The 22,108-nt window shown below is 37.7% G+C and overlaps 1 protein-coding gene across 1 annotated transcript in view; it reads right to left on the reverse strand.

The window, feature by feature from the left end:
- Positions 1-10,982: 10,982 nt before the first annotated feature.
- LOC139729384 (inositol polyphosphate-4-phosphatase type I A-like) overlaps positions 10,983-22,108 on the reverse strand; it is a 72,614-nt gene continuing 61,488 nt past the window's right edge. Inside the window, exons 15-25 of the mRNA XM_071640310.1 lie at positions 21,062-21,229; positions 19,939-20,091; positions 18,749-18,934; positions 17,894-17,962; positions 17,253-17,376; positions 16,002-16,125; positions 14,396-14,536; positions 13,559-13,656; positions 12,986-13,098; positions 12,403-12,557; positions 10,983-11,562 (exon numbers count right to left, since the gene is read on the reverse strand). Of these exons, the coding sequence (XP_071496411.1) occupies positions 11,427-11,562; positions 12,403-12,557; positions 12,986-13,098; positions 13,559-13,656; positions 14,396-14,536; positions 16,002-16,125; positions 17,253-17,376; positions 17,894-17,962; positions 18,749-18,934; positions 19,939-20,091; positions 21,062-21,229 (1,467 nt within the window). The 3' untranslated portion in view covers positions 10,983-11,426. The remainder of the gene's footprint in view (positions 11,563-12,402; positions 12,558-12,985; positions 13,099-13,558; positions 13,657-14,395; positions 14,537-16,001; positions 16,126-17,252; positions 17,377-17,893; positions 17,963-18,748; positions 18,935-19,938; positions 20,092-21,061; positions 21,230-22,108) is intronic.

A 22,108-nucleotide genomic window follows, 5' to 3' on the forward strand; every position in this document is an offset into this window, starting at 1 on the left:
TGGTCGGTGTAGTGTGCATGCTGAGTGTGTGATCGTGATAAACCTTGTACATAGCCGAGTGTGTGTGCTTCGTCGTCGTAAATGCGTGCGTGTTTGTGTGTTTGCAGTCGTCGAATGGTGGCGCTGCAATGAACGAGCCTAATTGGAATCGATAGTTACCTAACTTATTAGTCTTGAATCGATCAACAAGAAACTACAAACTACCTGACTTGACATAAAATTCGAAAAACACATAATTTTAGCACTTGTAAGAGTATGTCTACATTAGTATTTCTATATATAAGTTTATTTGTTTCCCCATGTCTGATATTATGAGAATAATCATTTTCAGATACACAAACATAACTGTTTTTCAAATGTGACCAGCACATCATATATATTTTTTAATCATTATTAATTATATTTTGAAACAACAAAAAGTAGAAAAAAATGATATATAGCATCATAACTGAGGAGAATTCTCTGAAAGAAACACTACCCCTACGTTACCCCCATATAATTAGGAAATTTACTCTACAACGTCTACCACTAACCCTATAATGGCTAATCAGTATAGACCTATTCCTACAAAGACTATTCGGAATCCAGGGCAGATTCCATTTTAGCCTCACACCCTAGATAACTAATGATAATGGCTGATAACATCAATTCCAGTCATGTACAATATTTGGAGGAAGTTAAAAGAAACACTTGTCTCATCGTCATTAAATGCAAGGGATATTTGCGAATGAAAATGAAAATATTATGTGTCAAATAGTGTAATGAACCATAATGAAATGATACGGTTGTTATCATGAAAAAGTATCTATTCCAATCTCAAGTCAAATAAGATCTATAGCAGGTTGTAGAAAACCTCATTAATGAACTAATTCCCATTGTATTACACATTATATATATATATATGAGTTAAGAACTTATTTAAAACATGCCTCTGATTGAATATGGTTTAAACAAAACCAGCAAAACTTAGAATTTTCTGATTTTCTGAAGTAAGTTCAAAGTTAATCACTTACTCACAAATTCATATACATTTTGTATTTCTTCCCAGCTATTCATATACCATAGCATTATGTTCACTTCATATCAAATGATGCCTGTGTTTGCTGTTCATGGGGTACGATTATCTCTTCTTCTTCTTCTCCTTCTTCTTCTTCTTCTTTCTTAATTCTAAATACAACTTAACAAATTCCCTTTTAAATGTAAATTACCAGTACATATTTTGCTTGCTTTCACAAGCTTTGTTACGGTACCACATAATCATCAATATACCCGGTATATTACAATTGTATGATTATGGTCACTCTAATACTTTTCTTTTCACATAATGTTAAAGTTGTGTATGTTTATTACCTTGTTATAAATGCTTTTCCCTTTATGAGAAATATATGAGAAACATTTGAACTGAATTGAATATCAACAGAGAAGTTTGTGTCAATGTCATATATTATGTCGGGGAAGTATATATATATGGCATTAGTTATGTAAAATGGCACACAAATAGAGGAAGTCACGATAATTTAATGGTTTATTTGTTTTCATTCTCTTCATTTTTTTTTTCTTTTAGCACATTGTTCCCTCTGACATCACAAATATCTGTAGTCTTCTTGAATATTCAGCAAATATACATATAAATATATATGTATATATATATATATATATGTATATATATATATATGTATATATATATGTAAATATATATATATATATATATATATATATATATATATATATATATACCAAAACTTGTAAAATTAATAACTTTTGAAGGGACTATCCACATTTCCTTAAACTTGACTGATTTATTCTATTCTATTTCTGCATTCACTCACTCCAGATACAATGTACACATGTTTGGGTTTCATTCTTCCTTAAAGGGGAAATCCAGTCCAAATATAAGTTAGTCTGATTTAAAAAAAAGATAAAATATCACAAGTTCAGTGGCAAAAATTTGACTGAAATCGGATGAAAAATAAGGAAGTTATGACATTTTAAAGTTTTGCTAATTTCTGCAGAACAGTTCTTGTACAGTGGATATGAATATGCAAAATTAGCATTATTTCATTAATTAATTTATTCAATTTATCATTTATTCATTTAATGAGTGAGCTAACCATGTCATAACTTCACAATTTTTCATTAATTATGTTCAAAAAAATGAAAAAAAAAAATCAATGTTTCTGTCATTGAAGTCTGAATCATGTTATTCCTGGTTGAATAACTTCAAAATAGTGATTACAACTGTAGTTAGATATACCAGGATCTGAGCCTCGGGCATAATTGTGTTTGAATGAAAAACTAGAAATTTCAAAATTTTATGTACAAATTATATAGCAAGTTGTGAGGTGATGACATGCTCACTTTGCCTATTTGCATATTCAGATTGACTGTTCAAGAACTATTTCCCGAAAAATTGGCGAAACTTCAAAATGTCACAATTTATTTCTTATTTTTCACCCGATTTCGATCTAAATCTTACCATTGAACTCGTAATATTTTACTCTATCTTATCAGACTAACTTACATGTATACTTGAGACTTGTATGTCACAGAAATAATCATAACTTACTTTTCTTCAGCTTTGACTTCTTTCAAATTACATAATTATATATTCTATATAAAAACAATAAAAACAGTAAAGCATAAAACTATAAAAGAGCAGATGGGCGGTTTTGAGCGGTTTAGGAAGTAATCTGATTCTGACGGGTGGTTTTGGGAGGTTCAGTAACTATTGGGTTAAGGCAACCTTGGATGACTATCATGCAGCTGCCTCAATACATTTTGTTTGCGATTGTTCATTATCATCGCTCAACCATCCTTTGTGAAAAGACTGAAATAAGACAGCAAGGAAGATGATAAAAAAATAAAAGATGTGAAGTCAATTTGTCTTCTTTTTATTCAATATTTGCGACATCCAACCCTAAGACATCACATTTCATCAACACGGTCCAACATTCCTTTCCCACAGAAAAGACAGATATACCATTTCAAGGCATTAGTAGAGTCAATGTACATACTATAAAGAATGTGTATGTCAAGAGGAACTTTACGTAGATCTATATTTTTGTCTTTTAAAGTTTAATATAAATCCTATACATATCTATGTCACAGTATATGAAACTTTACAAACAGTATTAAAACAGATATGCAAGAATCTCTGCATCATACATACATACAAACACACATACTTACATACATATACACATACATAAATACATATTTGTACATACACACAGTGTACAATACACAAATCTGCAAATACACAAATATTTCATGATGACTACATATCTTTCACCTTGCTTTGTAATCAAAGCAATTACAAAAATTTTACACTATCAATGACCCATCACTTGGCAATAAAAATACACATTTGACAATTTGACTTACAACACGGACATACTCTCTTCCATGAATATCTCATGTTTTAAAGTTATCAAACCATGTGTGAAACTTAATTAGATTAGCAACAAGTCATATATAATCAAATCTATTTGTAACACTCCACAATAAAATTAAGGGCAGATCCATGAATTTTGACGACTGTAGAAGCAAATATTTTTGTGTCAGTAATTTTTCACAATTGGCCGGGAAGATGAATTTCATATTTCTAACTCTGCGGCATCGAGATATTTGATAATGATACATATAACAAGCAAAAATATTAGTGTGCTTTTATTTTCAAGCTAGTCTCTGGTTGCGCAAAAATTCCACTTTCACAGTATGTTTCTGCCACTTTGGACTAGGGCACTACCCGACAGTTTCAAATAAATTTTTGTGTCAGTAATTTTTCACAATTGGCCGGGAAGATGAATTTCATATTTCTAACTCTGCGGCATCGAGACATTTGATAATGATACATATAACAAGCAAAAATATTAGTGTGCTTTTATTTTCAAGCTAGTCTCTGGTTGCGCAAAAATTCCACTTTCACAGTATGTTTCTGCCACTTTGGACTAGGGCACTACCCGACAGTTTCAAATAAATACAAATTTGGTTCTAGATTAAACAGTCCTGGTCCACTGACATTTTTAAAGTTTAAATCCATCATTCTCTGAACCAAAATCAAGTGAAGTGAATTTTTAGCCCTTACACAATACTCTTGCCATCAATTTCTCTACAGACTTGAGTTAAATTAAGTAATTTGCCACCTGAATACCCATCTCAACATTTGTGGTCTTTGTGCATTACACCACAGGCCTACTTCTGTCATAAAGTCAACGCCTCCACAGTGTGCAGTGTATTACGACCCTGTTCATAATTTGTTATCCCGTGCACACCACAGTCTGAGGGGTAACTCCAGTTAGTCCCAGTTCAGAATGTATACGTGGTTGGATTTTCGTTTTTCATTTTAAACAAAACTTTCCATTGTGACCAGTCAGCATGCATGCAACATATTCTGGTCTGATGCGATACTCATCTGCTTTTGCTCATTTGAATGTTTATAAAAGAAAATAACACACATTTAACAATTTATAATGGAACATAAATACTACATCATAGGAGGTACAGCATTGTTAAGCTTACAAGAGTTGCCTAGCTTGCATTAATACGCCATGATGTCACCAACAAAAAGAGCTACATTTAAGGAAAATTTACCCCTAAAGATTAAACCATTTTGAAGGATCACCACAAAACAAAACAAAACCAAGCAAAACAATCTGACAGATGATGAGGAGTTCTGTTTGAATGATTGCCTGAATATCAGTAAATCACCTGACATAATGTCCCGATAGTTGCTATCTTGATCACACGATTGGAACATCCCGAGTCACACTGTCTCCTAATTTTCCTCACATACACAGACGTAACACTTTGTTTTCCTGGAAAACTTACCATGGAAATTATTTGGATACTGTAAAAGCTGTTATTTTCATGCCGGTTTAATTTTCATGAATTTCAAGAATTGATGTTGGGTCACGAATTCAACAACATGTGAAATATTGCCCTGTACAGAAAAGTGGCGGAGCAAACAATAGCCAAATTGCGAAAAAAAAAAACATAATCTTTGGAAAATGTCTGTGATCTCCTCATATGCAAAATATGTATACAAAAATAGCAGCTTTTACAGTATGTAAAATTATGATGTATCTATCATTTTGACAAAATGAAGGGAAAAAAAAGGTACCTTCCTTGAAAGTTGTAAATCTGTGCACAGAGCAAATATGAGAATCACTGTCAGCACTTTGTTAACCCATTCAATTCAGGAACCCGTTGGCCTGCTTATTAAGTCTATGGGCATTTCAGAATTCAGTATGGAATGGGTTAATATCATGGCAACATGACCAGGACAGCTACCATGAACTCTTGGTACCTGCGGGACGCCATCTTCTGAAGAATCACTAAAAGTTAAAACTGCCACAATTTTCTCAAAATCCACTAGATTTTGCACGGATTTTCAATATATTGCTGGTAATTACAGTTTCATTGCTTTCAATCAAAACAGCTTTCTCCATAGGGCAGTTGTTCCTTTTCATTGCTCTTTTACCAAGTAACAACCAACACTCGCATGCTCACAATAATCAAGTCCTTTTCATTTTTGTTGTAGCACAGATATAAAGCATTCACTTCACACATTGTTTCTTTCAATACCTGAATCTTCACAATACCTGGGTTCATGATTCAATAACATCATGACACTAAAATGTATACCCGTTTCTTATCCCACCTTAAACCTCATAATTATCGTCACACCTACCCACCAATATAACATCACTTGACATTTTTGGAAATACAGTAGTTTCAAAAGTCACTGCAACTCACTATCAATGCCCACGTGGCACAAAAAACATCTAAAACTGTCACAAATCGGCACATGGTTTTCCAGACTTTGAAGTTTACTCAACACAGTTCAAAGTTATACATATCCGTACAATATCTTGATTCATGCTGACAGAGAAAATACTGTGGTATTTGGGTTTGAGTTGCTTGGCAACTGTGCCACAGCCATCCAAAACATAGGCAGAAAGATTGCTTGTCAAAGTGTCATTTTTCCAAGTTCACAAGAAGTGTGCTGTGACACAAGATTATTCACTACAGGAAAAGAAAAAACATTATTTTTGTCACAAATTCCATTTGACATTGGAATTCCTTCTCACGCTCACACACAAAACATACCACCTAGTTGCCCCGGCTACTGTTACATTGTAGTGATAGTTGCGGGCAACTGACTTCTGAGCCAAATGTGCATGCTTTATCACGGTGGCAAAAAATTCCTGACTTTTCTGTAGTGCTGTAACTTCCCAACCTTTCTTTCAATGCAGAGGAAAATGGAGGCTCAAACATAGAAATTTGCAATATGACCACACTTTCCAGTGAGAACATTTTGCCACTTTTTGCCGCAACAAAATACATTGTGACAAGGGATGTGAGTTTGGAAAATCCACCTAAAATATGTCTTGATGCAACCGAGCCTTATGTTAATCAAACTCATGACTTTAACACTTCTGTTTTGTTTTGGGGGTTTTTTTCTACCCAAGCTTATGACTAAATCTTCACTGAGTGCTATTGGACATAACTAATAGAACTAAGCAGTATACAAATAATGCACAGGTGAGAGGGCATTAGCGGAGATGCACCACACTCAAGGGTAATAGCAAAATGGTGTGACATGCATGAGGCGCAGCTGAGTACATGCTGCACAACATCGTGAGTACCCGAGAGTGAGCGGCATCTCCACTAATGTCCCAAACTTAAACCTGTGCATCATTTACTCTATAAAATGGTTCTATGAACTATTTTTCATTTACTTTTATGGGTAAATACTAGTCAGGTACACACAGAACTCGCCTTTGAAACAGCCAAAATGTCAAAGGAAATGTTCCAAACACACCGGTACTGAACATGAATCTGTTTGTGGCAAATAGGTGATTGAGTGCCGCCTTGTAACTGACTGCACATGCGTTGCGAAAGTATGCAATTGTGATGTCACTGGGCATGATTATGGCAAGCCACAGTCACAGATGTATCTCTCAACAGTCATTAGTATGCAGTCAGTGATAAAAAGTTGCACCCGCTGGGCACGTTAGGCAAAATAAAAGACTGGTCATGTGACTGCTATCAGCCAATCATTCGATTAGGACCCATATTACCAGTCTTTAAAGCAGGATAATACTGATTGGGCCAGTCATGTACAAAACTTTCATAATATATAAATCTATCAAAAGTCCTTGGTCTATGTTTAGATATTTTTTACCTCTTGAGATAAATGAATGCAAATCTCATCACCACTTCTGAATACTATCTCTGTGCAATAAAAAGATGTGGAATTCCTGTTTTCTGTGATATATAGATGCATCATATAAAATCTTTAATAGTTATCTATAATAGAATATAGGCTTTAGAAATCGTGCATAGTTTTATGTTCTTCATTCATCAGATAAAGACGGTCATTTCTCCTTCAACCACAGAAGAACAATATGTTTATCTGCACAGATAATAAAATATGATTAATTTGTATACTTCTTCAAAGTTTAAGGGCAGGACTTGTGTAATATCTTCCCCTGTTATTCATTTTATCATACATCCTCCTCTTCAAAGAGGTACTTTCTTTGGTGAACTTTGGTACATATAGGTGTACAAACATTGTCGTGAAAATAGATATTTTCCGGACAGTACATTAGGAAAGATAATTCTGTTACAACATTGCAAAAGCATGAATACTTTATGTGAGTCCTTGCAGAGCACAAGACGTATCGATGTGGAAACACAAAGCTATCAATGTTTGTCTAAATTAAGACACTGCTTGATGTCGACGAGGTTAAAAAATAAGAAAAGACAAAAAGATTGTTGATTTCACTTAAATTTGTATTTGAACTCTACTGCCTTTGGGAACAACTGAATATGGTGAATAGAATGTAGTCAATTCAAAAGATATCTCCCTTTTTTTATCATTTAGCTATCATTTCCATATGCAATCTTTTTTTTAAATAGTTTCATACTTCCAGTGGCAACAGTGCAGTTTGGGTCCATGTAGCATGCATTTTCTCAAAATGTAAACATTGCTAAAATGTGTCTTTAACCCGTCGAGGATGTACCGATTTTGCTACAACACACATTTCCTATAGACACTTGCCCGAGTATACCCGGGACTTGTCCTCAACGGATTAAAGAAAGAAGTGTGCCTAGATCTACTAGTCAGTCATTTGCAATCCACTTAGCCTGCTACCATATCACCAGGTCGACAAAATTATTAAAGGCAAAAATGCACACAGTCTCACATATAAAGTAAATTACAATGAGCACTACATTTCTTTCATACTTTCCTTGCTATACTAAATAAATTATGACCAAACACGGCAATATAATTGTATTCTGTAGAATTCGAAATTTTGTAGAACAAAAGACAATAAACTTCTTTTTTTCTCCTTTTAAATACACTTAGCATGCCAATGTCATTTTCACATAAATCACATTCAGACTGGACCCTTTATTTGTCTGGTGCATGCGATTGCTTGAGAAGGAGGATAATTTTAGAAGTTATATTGGCTGTTTTGAGGTGTGTATTGTAAATAGACACTACAGAGGCAAGATCTATACTCATCAATTGCAAACATACTTCGGTTCACACTAGGAATGGACAGGATATGAAAACGTATGATATAGGTGGAGAGTCTGAAAAGAAAAAGGAAAGAAAAGAAAGTGACACACAATTTGAAAGAAGAAGCAGTACAAGAGTTTGGAAAAGTGGCAGACAAGGTCATAATATATTCTCATACATTTAGCATTTAATTATTGCCAGATGAAATAGTTAACTGAGTTGTCAATATGGACTGTTAACATTTCATCTAAACATTCATTCAGCACCATGATCATCATACAAACTCTACAAGAAATAATGATATATGCATCAAATAAATACAACAAAAACCATGAAAAATGCACATAAAAACAGATTCTTCATAAAGTGGCTAGTAAGCATGGATTTATATGTCATCACTTGCACTATACACACTAGCAAGGGTTGGAAAGTGTTGAATCTTAGTCATGATACACATTTGATGCTGCATTGTTGTCTTTTCCACCATTAAAGTGAAATATGATTCTTTTCCCTGATTACTGTCATGCCCAATACCTTTCTCCTCATTCAAACTGACCTTATGAAGTTGTGCTACTACCTATCATGACGCACTTCTGTATGAACTCACAATGAACTCAGAAGAGCATTGTCTTTAAAACCATGAAAAATTCAAAACAAAACAAAACCCGAACACACAAAATCGATAAGATAAACAAAGGCGAAATCCACTATGCCAGTGTCTGAATTTGCGATCTCCTCTACACCATTTCGCAATTTCCATTTCGTGCATCAAATCTCGTGGTGCATGCGTTGGGGACAAGAGCATCTTCTTGACAATGTCACTATCAGCAGTGAGGCTGGAGATTTAAGAGAGGGATCGCACACCATTTGAAACAATTTTCTCTTCCTTTTTTTTTTTTTTTTTTTAAACCAGGTGTGTGCTCCTCTTTAATTTGCATTTGCTTGACTTCTGCAGCTTGAATGGTGTAACGATAGTAGGGGCTCTGAGCACAGAACCCAACACTTTGCTCCTCCATCAATCAAGCCAGCAATCCAGTGTGTAATCTTTAACCCGTTGAGGACGGTTTGATTTTGCTGCAACACGCATTTCCCATAGATGGTAGCCCGAGTATACTCGGGACTCGTCCTCAACAGGTTAAAGGAACTACGCAATTCAAACATATGTTGACTTGTACTGATTTATGATAATACCCTGATCATCACTTGTGTAGCCAAAAGAATATCTAAATATGTGTCATGGATTTCTACTATTCTTTTTCAGATTACTTGGATACGCACACACACAAAAAACACCAACTTCAAAACCAAGATTCTGTCAATGACATCATCTGCCAATCATGGCCAAAGTACTAATAGTACTAATATAGACCAACAAAAGTCTTCTACCCAACCTTAGACAGCCGACGACCACAGAGAAATTGATATTTGAAATTTCACTTGTTCTCTAGAAATTGATCTGTGCATGCTAGTGCACTTTCTGTCCATTGCATCTGACTGCAACATTGTCACTGTGGTTGTAAAGTGTACAGGGAGGAATGCTCCATTTAGACTGCTTTAATATAAGCTTTCACATTTGTCATCATATTCAAATTTACACAATTAACAATAAATTTGATAAAAGATTTGGGGGCAGTAACTGTGATTGCATGAAGGAGATATCAATGACATCACAAAATTTTAATCTAAAAGCAAACTTTTCTTTAATAATTCAACTCACTGCTAATAACTGCAATGGATAGATGTATGTGTACCTGGAATGCAGATCAACCAGGATGTCATATTAACAAAACATTGGGTTAGTCTGAAAGAAAACTTTAAACCATGTACACGGGGTACGCATGTAAGTATGTGCGCTGGTGTGCATGCAGCAATAACAGTCCTACTTTTGTAGCAGTGTGTTGAGAATCTCAGTAATACACAAGGCATCATCGCACAAGTACAGGTCTATTTAAAACACAACCTTATACAGGCAAGAATGTCTGTAATACCAAGTCTGGCATTACATCTCTGTCCAGAAGCCCACTGTCATGAGGTCTCAGCTAGTTGCGTGCATCTCAAAAAGAAGTGGCCCTGCACGTAGTCATATAATACAGTCATCAGTTTAATGCCACAGACTATGTAGCTACAGCAGACTTTGTACATGTAAAATTCAGACCTAACATGGCTCTGGCATTAAACTGACAATTGCATAATCTGATGCACTACACAGTTTATGCCCTATGCATACAATAATGCAGAGGCTGTCAAAAATATGTGCCTATTTTCACTCAATATCCTTGATTTCTTTTTCACTGTCTTTCCTTTCAATACCAGTACACTGTAAGATCCACTCTTTCTGTCAAGCATGGGCTACAGCTGAACAGCCTCAAACATGCTATAGATGCCCTCTACTCTAGAGGGCAGCAGACTGTATATCATTTGTACAAGAAGCTGTGCACTGCACTGTACACAATCACCGCACCCTGTTCACCTCTCCCAGTGAGTGGTGCTGCAGATACAGTGGCTATTTTTGTTAATAAAGTTAGGTTTGAATCCTATGTGCTACCCGCTCAGTCCACAGTTGTAGGTCATTATGCTCTTACACATACATGTATATGCAGCATTGATAGGACTGAACCCCCTTAGAGGTGTGGTAAGCCTTTCGTACATCATTGGCTTGAATGTGCCTCGAAAATAGCAGACAGTCTCGACCCTTGTGTGGGCATTCTTGATCCTAAGCACTAGAATCCCTCCACAGGATGTCTGTCACAAACACAGTCTCCTTTCCAGACATACTGCACCGAAGGACAACGCACTTAGACATGCATGGGACTGTGAGCCTTGCCTCAGGGGGCTTGCAGAGGGCAGCTTCATTGTCTCATCATGGGGCTTGACCTGAGTGTGCACAACCCTGCTATGTCACCACATTCTTGCCGTAGGTCCCCTCCGGAGGGCGGTAGAGCTTGGGGAATGCCTTGAGCTGCATCTTGTTGAATGCATACCTGTTGATTCCCGTATTCTTTCTCGAATTATCTCTCCTCGTACCCTCGCTGTGGAGAGGAAGAAAATATTGGAAGCTTCGCGTGAGTGAACGACATCATTAAAAAAAAAACAAATTAGAGCAACAGCTGAAAAGCAAGAAAAACCTTCTTTTTTTAAACAAAGCATTTATGGATGGGGTACACCAACAAGAAAAGGAAGAAAGTTACATCTATTTCAACAAATTAATTACCTTGCTAACCTAGAATCAAACTGCAGCCACACATATTCTCCCTCACATATACATATGCAAGGCAAATGCTCCCAGCAAAGACCTGGCAAATTCAATTACTAGTAGTATACTAAGCCATGAATCTGCTACAATAATAAAACGCTATAGCAGTGATGAATGCATATTCATGTCTTTCAGAGTAAAGCACACTCCAATGGACAACAGACAGAATAAGGTGTCTAAAATTGCTTTAGAACTGCTCAATCTCTACAACCAAAGTAAATTGCCCTTCTGAAGAAGAAAAAAAACATGATCGTGACAAGTCGAGCCATCAACGAAAGGCATTACCAAACACACACACAAGAACAAATACCTGAGCAAACCACAAGAGGTAGATACTGCAAAACAAAGAAAAACTAAATTCCATCTCCCCTCTCCCCCATTCCCCCCCCCCCAAAAAAAAAAAAATAACTGCACTAAAGAGGTAAGAAATCTGTTGCAGAACAAGCATCTTTAACCCTTTGTGAGTACGTTCATTTCATGTCCATTGGTTTGTGTGTGTGAGATTTGTGCACATTTGACTCATTGGGACAGAAAGGGTTAAACAAAGTAACGACAAGAAGAGGGCACTTTGATAACCCCGAGGGAGAGGGGGCAGGTGGGACAAGATGGCACTGACCTGCGCATGGTGTTGAGAAGGTGGACAAACATGTGGGGCTCCATGCTGTGCTCATCCTGCAGCAGCTGGCACTGTTCCAGGGTCACCGACATGCCCGTCCTGTCCTTGGCGCTCTTGCAGCTGGTGAATCGGATGCCGTTGATGCGCCTCACCAACTAATCACCATGGCAACAATAAGAATGAAAATAATAACGTTAAACATAACATATATTTCACCATTTTGAAAGTCGCTCTGCTTTAAGTGTGGAGATGCTCATAAAAAAAAAAATTGAAAAGCACTCAGAGAGCGCAGACCTCACCCAAGCAGCTCATTTCCACCCATAAGATCCAGATGGCGATGCGGATCACAGTCATAATTTTATCATCTGTTCCTTGTGTCTTTATCAACTTTTCCTACACAATTTCACCCAAATCCATTCATAACTTTCTGAGTTATTTGGCACACAGGCAGACAAACAAACTAACAAACAGACACTCCCAGACAGACAAACAAGCTAATGTGGGCAAAACCTAAACCTCCTTGGCAGAGGTAAAAACGGAGATGTACAATACATGGAGTGCATGGATGTGAAAAAATACCCACCTGCCTACTTATATGAAGAATCTCTACATTTTTCTGCCTCTTGGACTGCACATGGTGTCTCAGACTCGTCATGAGGAGCCCCACCGTCAGTGAGCTGTTGGAATGTGGTCGCTCTGAAGCCAGCCCAACACAAAGTTGAAGGGAAGAACGAGATCAATTTTTTTTTTTTTTAATGGACAAAAAATGTACATTTCCTCAACTTATTACTGACACATTATCCCCCCCCCCTTCTGAAGCAGACAAGTTCAGTGCTCTCTCATTATGCTAGAAAAATGAAAATACGCAACATTCTATTTACATTTTCTTAATATTGTTTCATTACTATGATATTTTGAACTGCTGTAGCCATCATATTCAGTGATGGCAGCACAACAACTTTAGAAATTCATAACTTTTGAATGGATTGTCTGATTTTCCTCAAAGTGATGTGTTGTCCTCATACTGCTGCATTCCCTTAATCCACACATACATTGTACGCTGTTTTTAATGTTAATTTCTGCTTGAAGTTTATTCAAAATCTGTCCGTGCAGACTAAATTTTGACCGATTTGACAAATTGACAAGAAAAGCTTACGCTCCTCGGAGATGAGTCTCAGGTAGCGGTCAAAGTACAAGTCCAGCTTGTGCATGTTTTCTTTGTTGATGGCCTCTTGGAGTGAAGTGTCACCAAACCTGTATCAGACAGCAACAACAAAACAACAACAACATAATCCACACCTGCTTTGTAAATACAAGTTCCTACTGGTTGGACAATGTCTCATATCCAGCACTCATTTCTCTGTCCACAGTCTGGATACTGCTACTGCTGGATACTGTATGCGCTGAATATTTTACGAAGTTTTTATCTTTGTAAATTTTGCGAAGTATAACACTTCAACATCCTGTATAATTCATCAATCAAATTTGCTTGACACAGCTTAATAACAAATATTGATATATACATATAAGTGAAAAGATCATATTACAAGATTCTGAGACACCATGGTTTACACTGCAATGATTCTGCAAAACCAGAAATTTTCATAAGCACGAAAACTTATGCCAATTTTGTGAGGAGCCAAGATTCCGGAAAGTAAAGTGCACGCAGAAGCGCCTGTAATCACAATGCACTGAATGCCAGTGGCGCTTCGCAAAAGTTTCATGCCCCTATAGAGGCCATCAGCTCCAATTCAAGAAAGCTTCATGCCTTGAATGTGTCTGGTTTTACAGCGTTGTTCTAGCTACCATACCCCTTTCCAAATAGCCTGACACTGCCAACCTGAAGCCTTACAATGCATCAATCAAATTTGCTGGATGCAACTTCGAACACATTGCCAAAATTGAACAGAGCATATTGCGTGATTCAAAGACAGCACGATTATGTGCCCACAACATTTGCTTTGCTGAGCAAGGCGGAGGGGTGTGGACTCACAGTTCGGCCAGTGACTGCTCCTCATTGATGCCCACTGTGAAGAGGACCGGAGTAACCTTGATGGTCAGCCCCCGGCTGAGCTCGTCGGGCAGCTTGGCCATGGCATTGATGTCCAGCGGAACCTCCACAACCACGTTGCACCTGGGAGTGTATGAGAATAGACAGACAAAAAAAAAAAAACCTCTTGTTGGGCAGTTATATGACAACAGGGCTGAGATTCCAGAGGCAGTTTGGTGACTGCCTATGGTACTTGAAACCCATGATGATAATGGGATATCGATTGCAAATGAGAATGTGCTGGCAAAGATACTCGATACTGCTGCACACATAAAGAATTTCACATACACACACACACACACAAAAAAAAAAAACAACCCAACAACAACTCTGAGTTTCATTTTCAATTCTTGTACATTACGCTACAATTATATTCTTCACTAAAGGGAGTTGATCCACACACTTGAAGGCTGTCAACTAATATCAAGGCTGCAACTACGGAAATGGTTTGGTGATTACTTACAACCCGGGAGTGAAAATGGAGACTGATTGCACATGGAAACATGCTAGGCTACTAGTATATGCACATACAGAACAAAAGAAAATTCAAGGTTCATTCTCAATTCTTGATGTGCGATGTACATTACGCTATATTTAAATTCTTGACAATTAAAGTTGGTCTGCTTGCTTGATGACTGTCGAGTGCTAAGTTCTCAATGCCGTGCAAAGTCTATTGCCTTCATACGCCTGTCACCCACAATCACATTTCTATGAAATAACATGACAGACAAATATGCTATCTTGGTGCACGTATTACCAAAATATGATTATTCATCTTTAGCATATCAACAAGCTACATATGGCAGGTTGATGGGTGGTGATGAACAATGCATCATTGAAGACAAAAGACATGAGACTACATTTGTTTCCATTTCAGTTGCATTTAGCAATACGAGTCTCACAAAAAAAGAAACTCCAGTTTCACATATCTTGCCATCATTATGCGAGAAAATATGAAGAAATCATCACTTCTGTAATATTTCGCGAGGTTGTTATTTTCACAAATTTCACGAGTCAGGTGCTATTCTTCTTTTACAATCTTCTTTGACAAATTCCAACATGTAAAACAAAAGTCACACTGGGAGACAGAGCATTTGCCTGTGCTGCTCCCAAACTCTGGAATGATCTACCATTACAAGTCCAGAAATCCCCTACCGTAGCAGTTTTTAAATCACGGCTAAAAACACATCTTTTCATTTAATTGTTTATTACTATCAAGCACATCAGAAGCTTTTGCAGCGCAGAAGAATATATGTCTATAGGTTTTGCGCTTTATAAATTGATATATTATTATCATTATTATTATTCACAAATCTAAAAACACGCAAAAAATATCAACTCTGATCCCGACATGATTGTGACATGCATGCGTACATTTCTCCATTCAGTCCCATGCTCCACAATCACAAAAATAACCACTTGCAAAATTGTTGGGGTCCCAATTCGTGAAAAAGTAGACTCGCTAAACATATATGGCATATATACAGTACTTTATTCATCACTAATGTCATTCTCTCGGATGTAAGATACATGTACCAATGATTCGCACCTGCTTCCAGTGATGACAGGTTTGATGTCACTCTCCTCCGTCTGGTTTGGGATGAGCTTGAAGGTGACGCCCTGGAGGTCCTTGACAGCGGCAGCCATGTCCTCCAACATCCCCATCTCATCACCTGTCAATACAAACAAACAAACAAACAAACATACAGAGAAGTGTACACACATATACATATATATTAAAGACATACACAAAAATAGACAGATTGACAGACAGACAGACAGACAGTTTGGATTGGCAGATTGAAAACTAGATGGATGGATGAACACCATTGGAGATAGATGGACCGCAATAAAGACAGATAGATTAAATAATAGACAATTAAAATAATGGAAAAATGAAGGGATTAATAAGATAGATGGACAGGTACATAGATAGATACTGAGTTATGGACAGATAAATTGAAAAACAGCCACACATTTAAATATACATACGAATGGATCATTGATGGATAGATAGAATGATATTGTGAAAACAGAGACATTGAAACCCCATTGGATTTGTTGCACAACATCATCTTTACATTCAATTCTTGGTCCTGAGACATGATGCAACGTATGTAGCATGCATGCCACATTCATGTTTGCAATTGCACAGCTCTGATAATTTTTGTAATAGCAGCAATGAGTGTACGGTACACACCGAATATTTTGCGAGGTATTTATTTCCGCGAATTTTGCGAGTCAGCTGCTATTCGCAAATTTAAAAACACGCCAAAATATTGACTCTGATCCCGATATGAATGTGACGTACGGGTACACATTTTTTCTGTTCAGTACAGGACTCCATGATCGCGAATTTAGCCACTCGCGAAATCGTCGGGAAGTCTCGATTCGCGAAAATTTAGACTCGCGAAATATATGGCGTGTACAGTATTTGGGAATGAACTCTGTAAGCCCTGGGTAGGCCTATAAATATAAAATCAATGAGGGGCACATTTTGGGAACCTCTTAGGTGCTCTTCCATGACACAAAGTAAATTTTCAGGGTATTGATACACTTTCAAACAGTTGGTTGGGAAAGTACCATTACCCAAACTAATAATCCTATCAGCTTTGAAGCACTGGCTACATAATATATTAATTGCTCTTTCAACTTCCCATCAAAATATGTTAGGTTACTGCAGACAACCAATATAAACAAATCCTTTCAACGACAGAAATGCATTCGATACCTACACCTACTGTATAATCTAGTGGTAACAATCAAAGCATTCCAGGACATTGGGTCAAAGTTCACTCACCGTATGTACTGAGTAGGCTCTCATAGTGGGCCAGTAATCCCAGCTTGCACAGCTGCGTCAGGTATCCCTTGTCATTCATGTTCTCCTTCAACTGCGTTACCACGCCGACGATGAGTGATGTAATCTGGTGCGAGAGGAATGTGGTAGGGGATACACATCATCACCACTATGGGAGGATGGCTAAAATGTTTGAACTACATGTAGTAGCTCTCCAAAGTTACTGACACTAGGAACTCCAATATTTCAGTTTTTCACAACATCTTTTCCTGAATTTTATTAAATGACTTATATGAACTGAATTCACTGAACCTTTCTCAACACATTTCTCCATTTTTACCCATATATTTACTTATCTTTCTAGCTCCATCTCAGTAGTGGTGTTATCACTAGTTTAATCCTGCCCAGCTATAGTTATCTACTTTTACATGACAGTCTGCATACACACACTCCAAATTTAAGATAAAAAAAATCTCCCTGATCTTCACTTTCACCCACATATATGTACAGCTGTACATCTGGATACATTGTAGCTCAGAATTCTCAATACTTGCCATATTAAGAGTACTAGACATGATAACACAGTATGGAGTATTTATGCTGTCACATGTTTGGTGGTGAAAAGTGGGAAAAAATGTACTTACCACTTGAGAGAAGACTAGATCTCTCCTGCTCTGCAGGTTTTGTAGAAAGTCAAGGTTTCTGTACTCCTCCTATTTCAGACAAAACATCAATCTTATCTGTGATTAAAAAGTTCAATGCAACATAGAGCTAAAATCTCTCTCTATGAATCTATCTATTTCTCTCTCTCTGTCTCTCTTGACCTTAACCCTAATCACTCTGCTCCCCCCTCGACGTTTTGCACTATACGTCTGCAACGCGATAAAACCTCGCCATGAAGCTCCCACCCCCCTCCTGGATTTCGCCTAGCCAACAAAGCCATGCCGGTTTAGGGTAAAAGGGCATCTCTTTCCTCATGGAATAAAGTTAGAGCTCTTGCACACACCACATGCATGCGCACTGTGTTCTTAATTACACAATTCCACCATTCATGAGTAACGCAATCCATGAGTAGCCACTGTACATACAATATCAGATCGGCACCTTGATCTTTGCTAGAATAACGGAAATTAAGCTGAAATGGTGGCATTGGAGTATATGATGCACATGCCCTGAAATGGTGAGATAAATTGCCAGAAGCTTCAGAACAAGCTGGGACAATTTACAAACCTAAGTATTCACAAAAAAAAAATTGGGGGGTAGGGAAGAAGTGATAATGATACACTTAACTACATACCTGTAACCTCTGGACTCTGACGCTAAACTTTAATACTCCGATGTTAAACTTGGCCTACTATACCACTAAACACATCTTCATTACCTTCACAAACTCATAGCTCATTTACGTTGATGTAGTGATGTGCACACTATAAACATGGTAATACTTCCAAACCCAAATGGGACAGGTAGTAAAGAAGTGGTAATGATAATTTTTGTACCTGTAACCTCTGGAATCCAACACTAAACTTAGCCTGCTCCTGCAGCTTGTTGAGGCCCTCCACAAGGGACTGCAGGCCGGGGTCTATCGCCGTCATCCTCTCAGCGGGTGTGGCCGACTCTGGCAGCATCTCCACCACTTGCTGAAGCATGCTGATGCTGTCCAGGATCTTTCTGCACATGGAGTCCTGGATGATGGTGGGGAAAAGGAGGAGGATGAAAAGGAGGAAGAAGGTAGAGGAAGAAGAAAAGGAGGAGGAGGGAGGAGGAAGAAGAAGAGGAGGAAGAGGAAAGGGAGAAGGTCAAAGAGGAGAAGGAGGAAGAGGTGGAGAAGGGATGAAGGAGTAGGTAGAGGAGGTAGAGATGGAGGAGCAGAAGGAGTAGGAGGAGAAGGAAGAGGAGGAGGAGGATGGAGTAGGCAGAGCAGGTGGAGGAGGAGGAGGAGGAGGAGGAGCAGAAGGTGGAGGAGGTAGAGGACAAAGAAGAATAGGAGGAGGAGCAGGAGCAGGATTAGGAGGAGGAAGAGGAATGGGAGAAGGTAGAGGAGGAGGAAAGGAGGAAGAAGAGGAGTAGGAGGTGGAGGAGGAGGAGCAGATGGATGATGTAGGAGGATATGTGATGAAGTAGGATAAGGTTAAGGAGGAAGAGAAAGGAGATGAACAAGAACAAGACATATGTATTAAGGATGAATAAGGCATATAAGGAAAATCGTTCAAATTCATTTCAAACATCAATTTTTTAGTTATTCTTTTTCACCTTCACTTGTTCCAATTGTAATCTAGTTCATAATAATGTTGAGTGTAATATTTGATCTCACTTCTTTCTTGTTGACATTAACGAGGAAAATAGCATTTTAACTGTCTTTTTCTTTAACATGTAAGAGCAAATTATCTAGTCCCATTATACCAATCACAACAAGCAAGAGAATCTCTTACTGTTCATTTGGCCTTAGTTTATCAAAATTTATGATATTGGTTCCCCTGGGTTTTTGTTTTCTATCTCTTTTTTTTTCTTGTCACACAAGCTAGCAATCCTCTTCAGAAATCTGACATTTGTTTTTATCTTACCCTGACATGATGGAACAACTGATGGCTTCTCAAAACAGCACTTACATATTATGTTCTTCAACTTTTTTGTATACCTGGTAATTACTTTCATCACTGAAAGTCGTGAGTTAGAGTGGTGTGCTTACCCACGAGGACACCCCACCCTCTTCGCTATGGACCGACGATGTCTGCAGGTAGAGTCTGCTCTGCTCCCAGTCCTCATACACTCCGTTGCTGACGCTATTTGGCGATATACACACGCTGCTGTTTGAACTCACTACGCTTTGTCTAGAGTTAGACTGGAGAGACAGAAAGAGGGGCGAAAAAAAATTAATACATGTGTATTTACTAGATACAGTGTAGGCATTCCACCACATATTTATTTGTACGTAACAAATCTCAAGATGGCCAAAATTTATATTCGTGTATCTAACGACGTCATTGATGTTAATTTCTTGTCTCTAGAAACAAAATTTATCGACATTACTGAAATGTTCCTGATGTATAACATCCTAATGTAAATATCCAGTCAACTTGCATTCACAAATCTAAAGTTACATAAATCATATAGATCCAACCTACTCCACAAGATGGGACATCGACATATACAATAAATGAATGACTTCTAGTACTTAGAGCTTCCTGGTGACCAGTAAACTCTCTAAAGACCGCTATTACAGATGTATATGCAGTACACCCTAATGCCAACACTTCTCCCCAGTTTGTTCTGGACACCGTTTCACAAAAGTCAGCGCTGACAAGTTGTCAGTCACTGACAATTACCATAGTAACAGTCAGTGACAAGAGCGTCTCAACCAATCAAAACCAAGGATTTTACTGAAATAGTCAGCACTGAAAACTTGTCACCACTGACTTAATTGATAAACACCCCCCTGATGACTACCCCTGGCCTATCACAAACAAGCATTAATAAAAGAAATAAAAATAAAAAAACAAAACAACGCAAACCAAACAAATGATAATGATCATCAACTTTTATGGATTTTGACGTCAAGAATAGGCAGTTCGCAGCCACTTGACTTTAGCGAGCTTTACAAATTGTAGATCTGCGACTAGAACGCAAATATGGTGCTATTCAGCAACCAAAATAAAAAGTGTTCTGCACAAGACAGCTTTTCCGACCCAGAAAGAGGTGTTGTCTGCACATTTGCGTTGCAGATCCAAAGCTCGCTAACATCTGCACACAACGCTTACAGCAAATTGCACTCGGTAGCCTTTCTTTTTTCCCCAGCATGCACTGTCATATACCTGGGAGATGCTGATGGCACTGTTCCTGGCGCTGGGGCCAGAGTCCGGCGAGTGGTGCGTCTTGTGGTGCTTCCTCTCCGACTTACCCTCCCCCTTCACGGCGTCGTGGTACGACAGGTGCGTCTTCTGGAGGGCAGGCACCGAACACTGCTCCAGCAGCTGTGTGACCTGAAATGGAGAAGAATTTCAAACATTTCACAAGGAGGTTGGGATGACATACAGGCCAAGAGTATTTCCCCTTACCAACAGCTTCTTGAAAAATTCAACATCACAAATGAAAAAATAGAAATAGAATCAAATCACGATAACACACCATCAGATCTTTCAAATGGTAGTCAAATTCTGAGGCAATGAGCATTCTCACTAAACTCTAACTTAGTGTGAACATTTCAACAAATCTAAATGAAGTGTGAATGTAGAGCGAACTCAAATGTACATGCAGTGTGAATCATTTCAACAAACTCAACCTGTCTTTTAATAAATCATCAGTCTGTGAAATTAATCCACCGAAGGGTGATTAGCTATTAAGAACAAGGTTAATATACCAAGCTGCTGCTCTACATGTTGTTTGATATATAAACATGGGCCTTTTAGAATATGCAGCAAAAACTAACAAAGAGAGAACAATTTGGCTCCTTGTTTTAGGTCTTTTACATCAATTCTATGAGGTGACAACTGGCAAGGATCTATTCAGGTGGTGTACTAACATCACTAGCAAAGAGATATGCAGTTTCTTGACAAAATCTTACAGTCATTTTAATACCACATTACCACCTTTCATGTCTAAATTCACAAAAAGCCATTTCTCCTATTAGACAAGCAATTTGGCTTATAAAAAAAAAAGATGACTTTTGATAGTTGTTCAAATATCAACAGTTTGACGTTTTACTACATTTTGTTCAAATTTTAAAGTTTGGGGATGTCTTTTAATGTGAAAACTCTTTGGTTTTCATGAAGCCTGGTACAAATGGCATTTTAAATCGACCTGTTGTGTTAAAAGATGCTTAATCTCCTGTACACTTCACAACATCTAAATTGCAAAGTGTA

Source organism: Diadema antillarum, unplaced genomic scaffold, assembly GCF_040938485.1.
Source record: "Diadema antillarum isolate AM-2024a unplaced genomic scaffold, OU_Dant_1.0 seq00000235_RagTag, whole genome shotgun sequence".
Taxonomy (NCBI): domain Eukaryota; kingdom Metazoa; phylum Echinodermata; class Echinoidea; order Diadematoida; family Diadematidae; genus Diadema; species Diadema antillarum.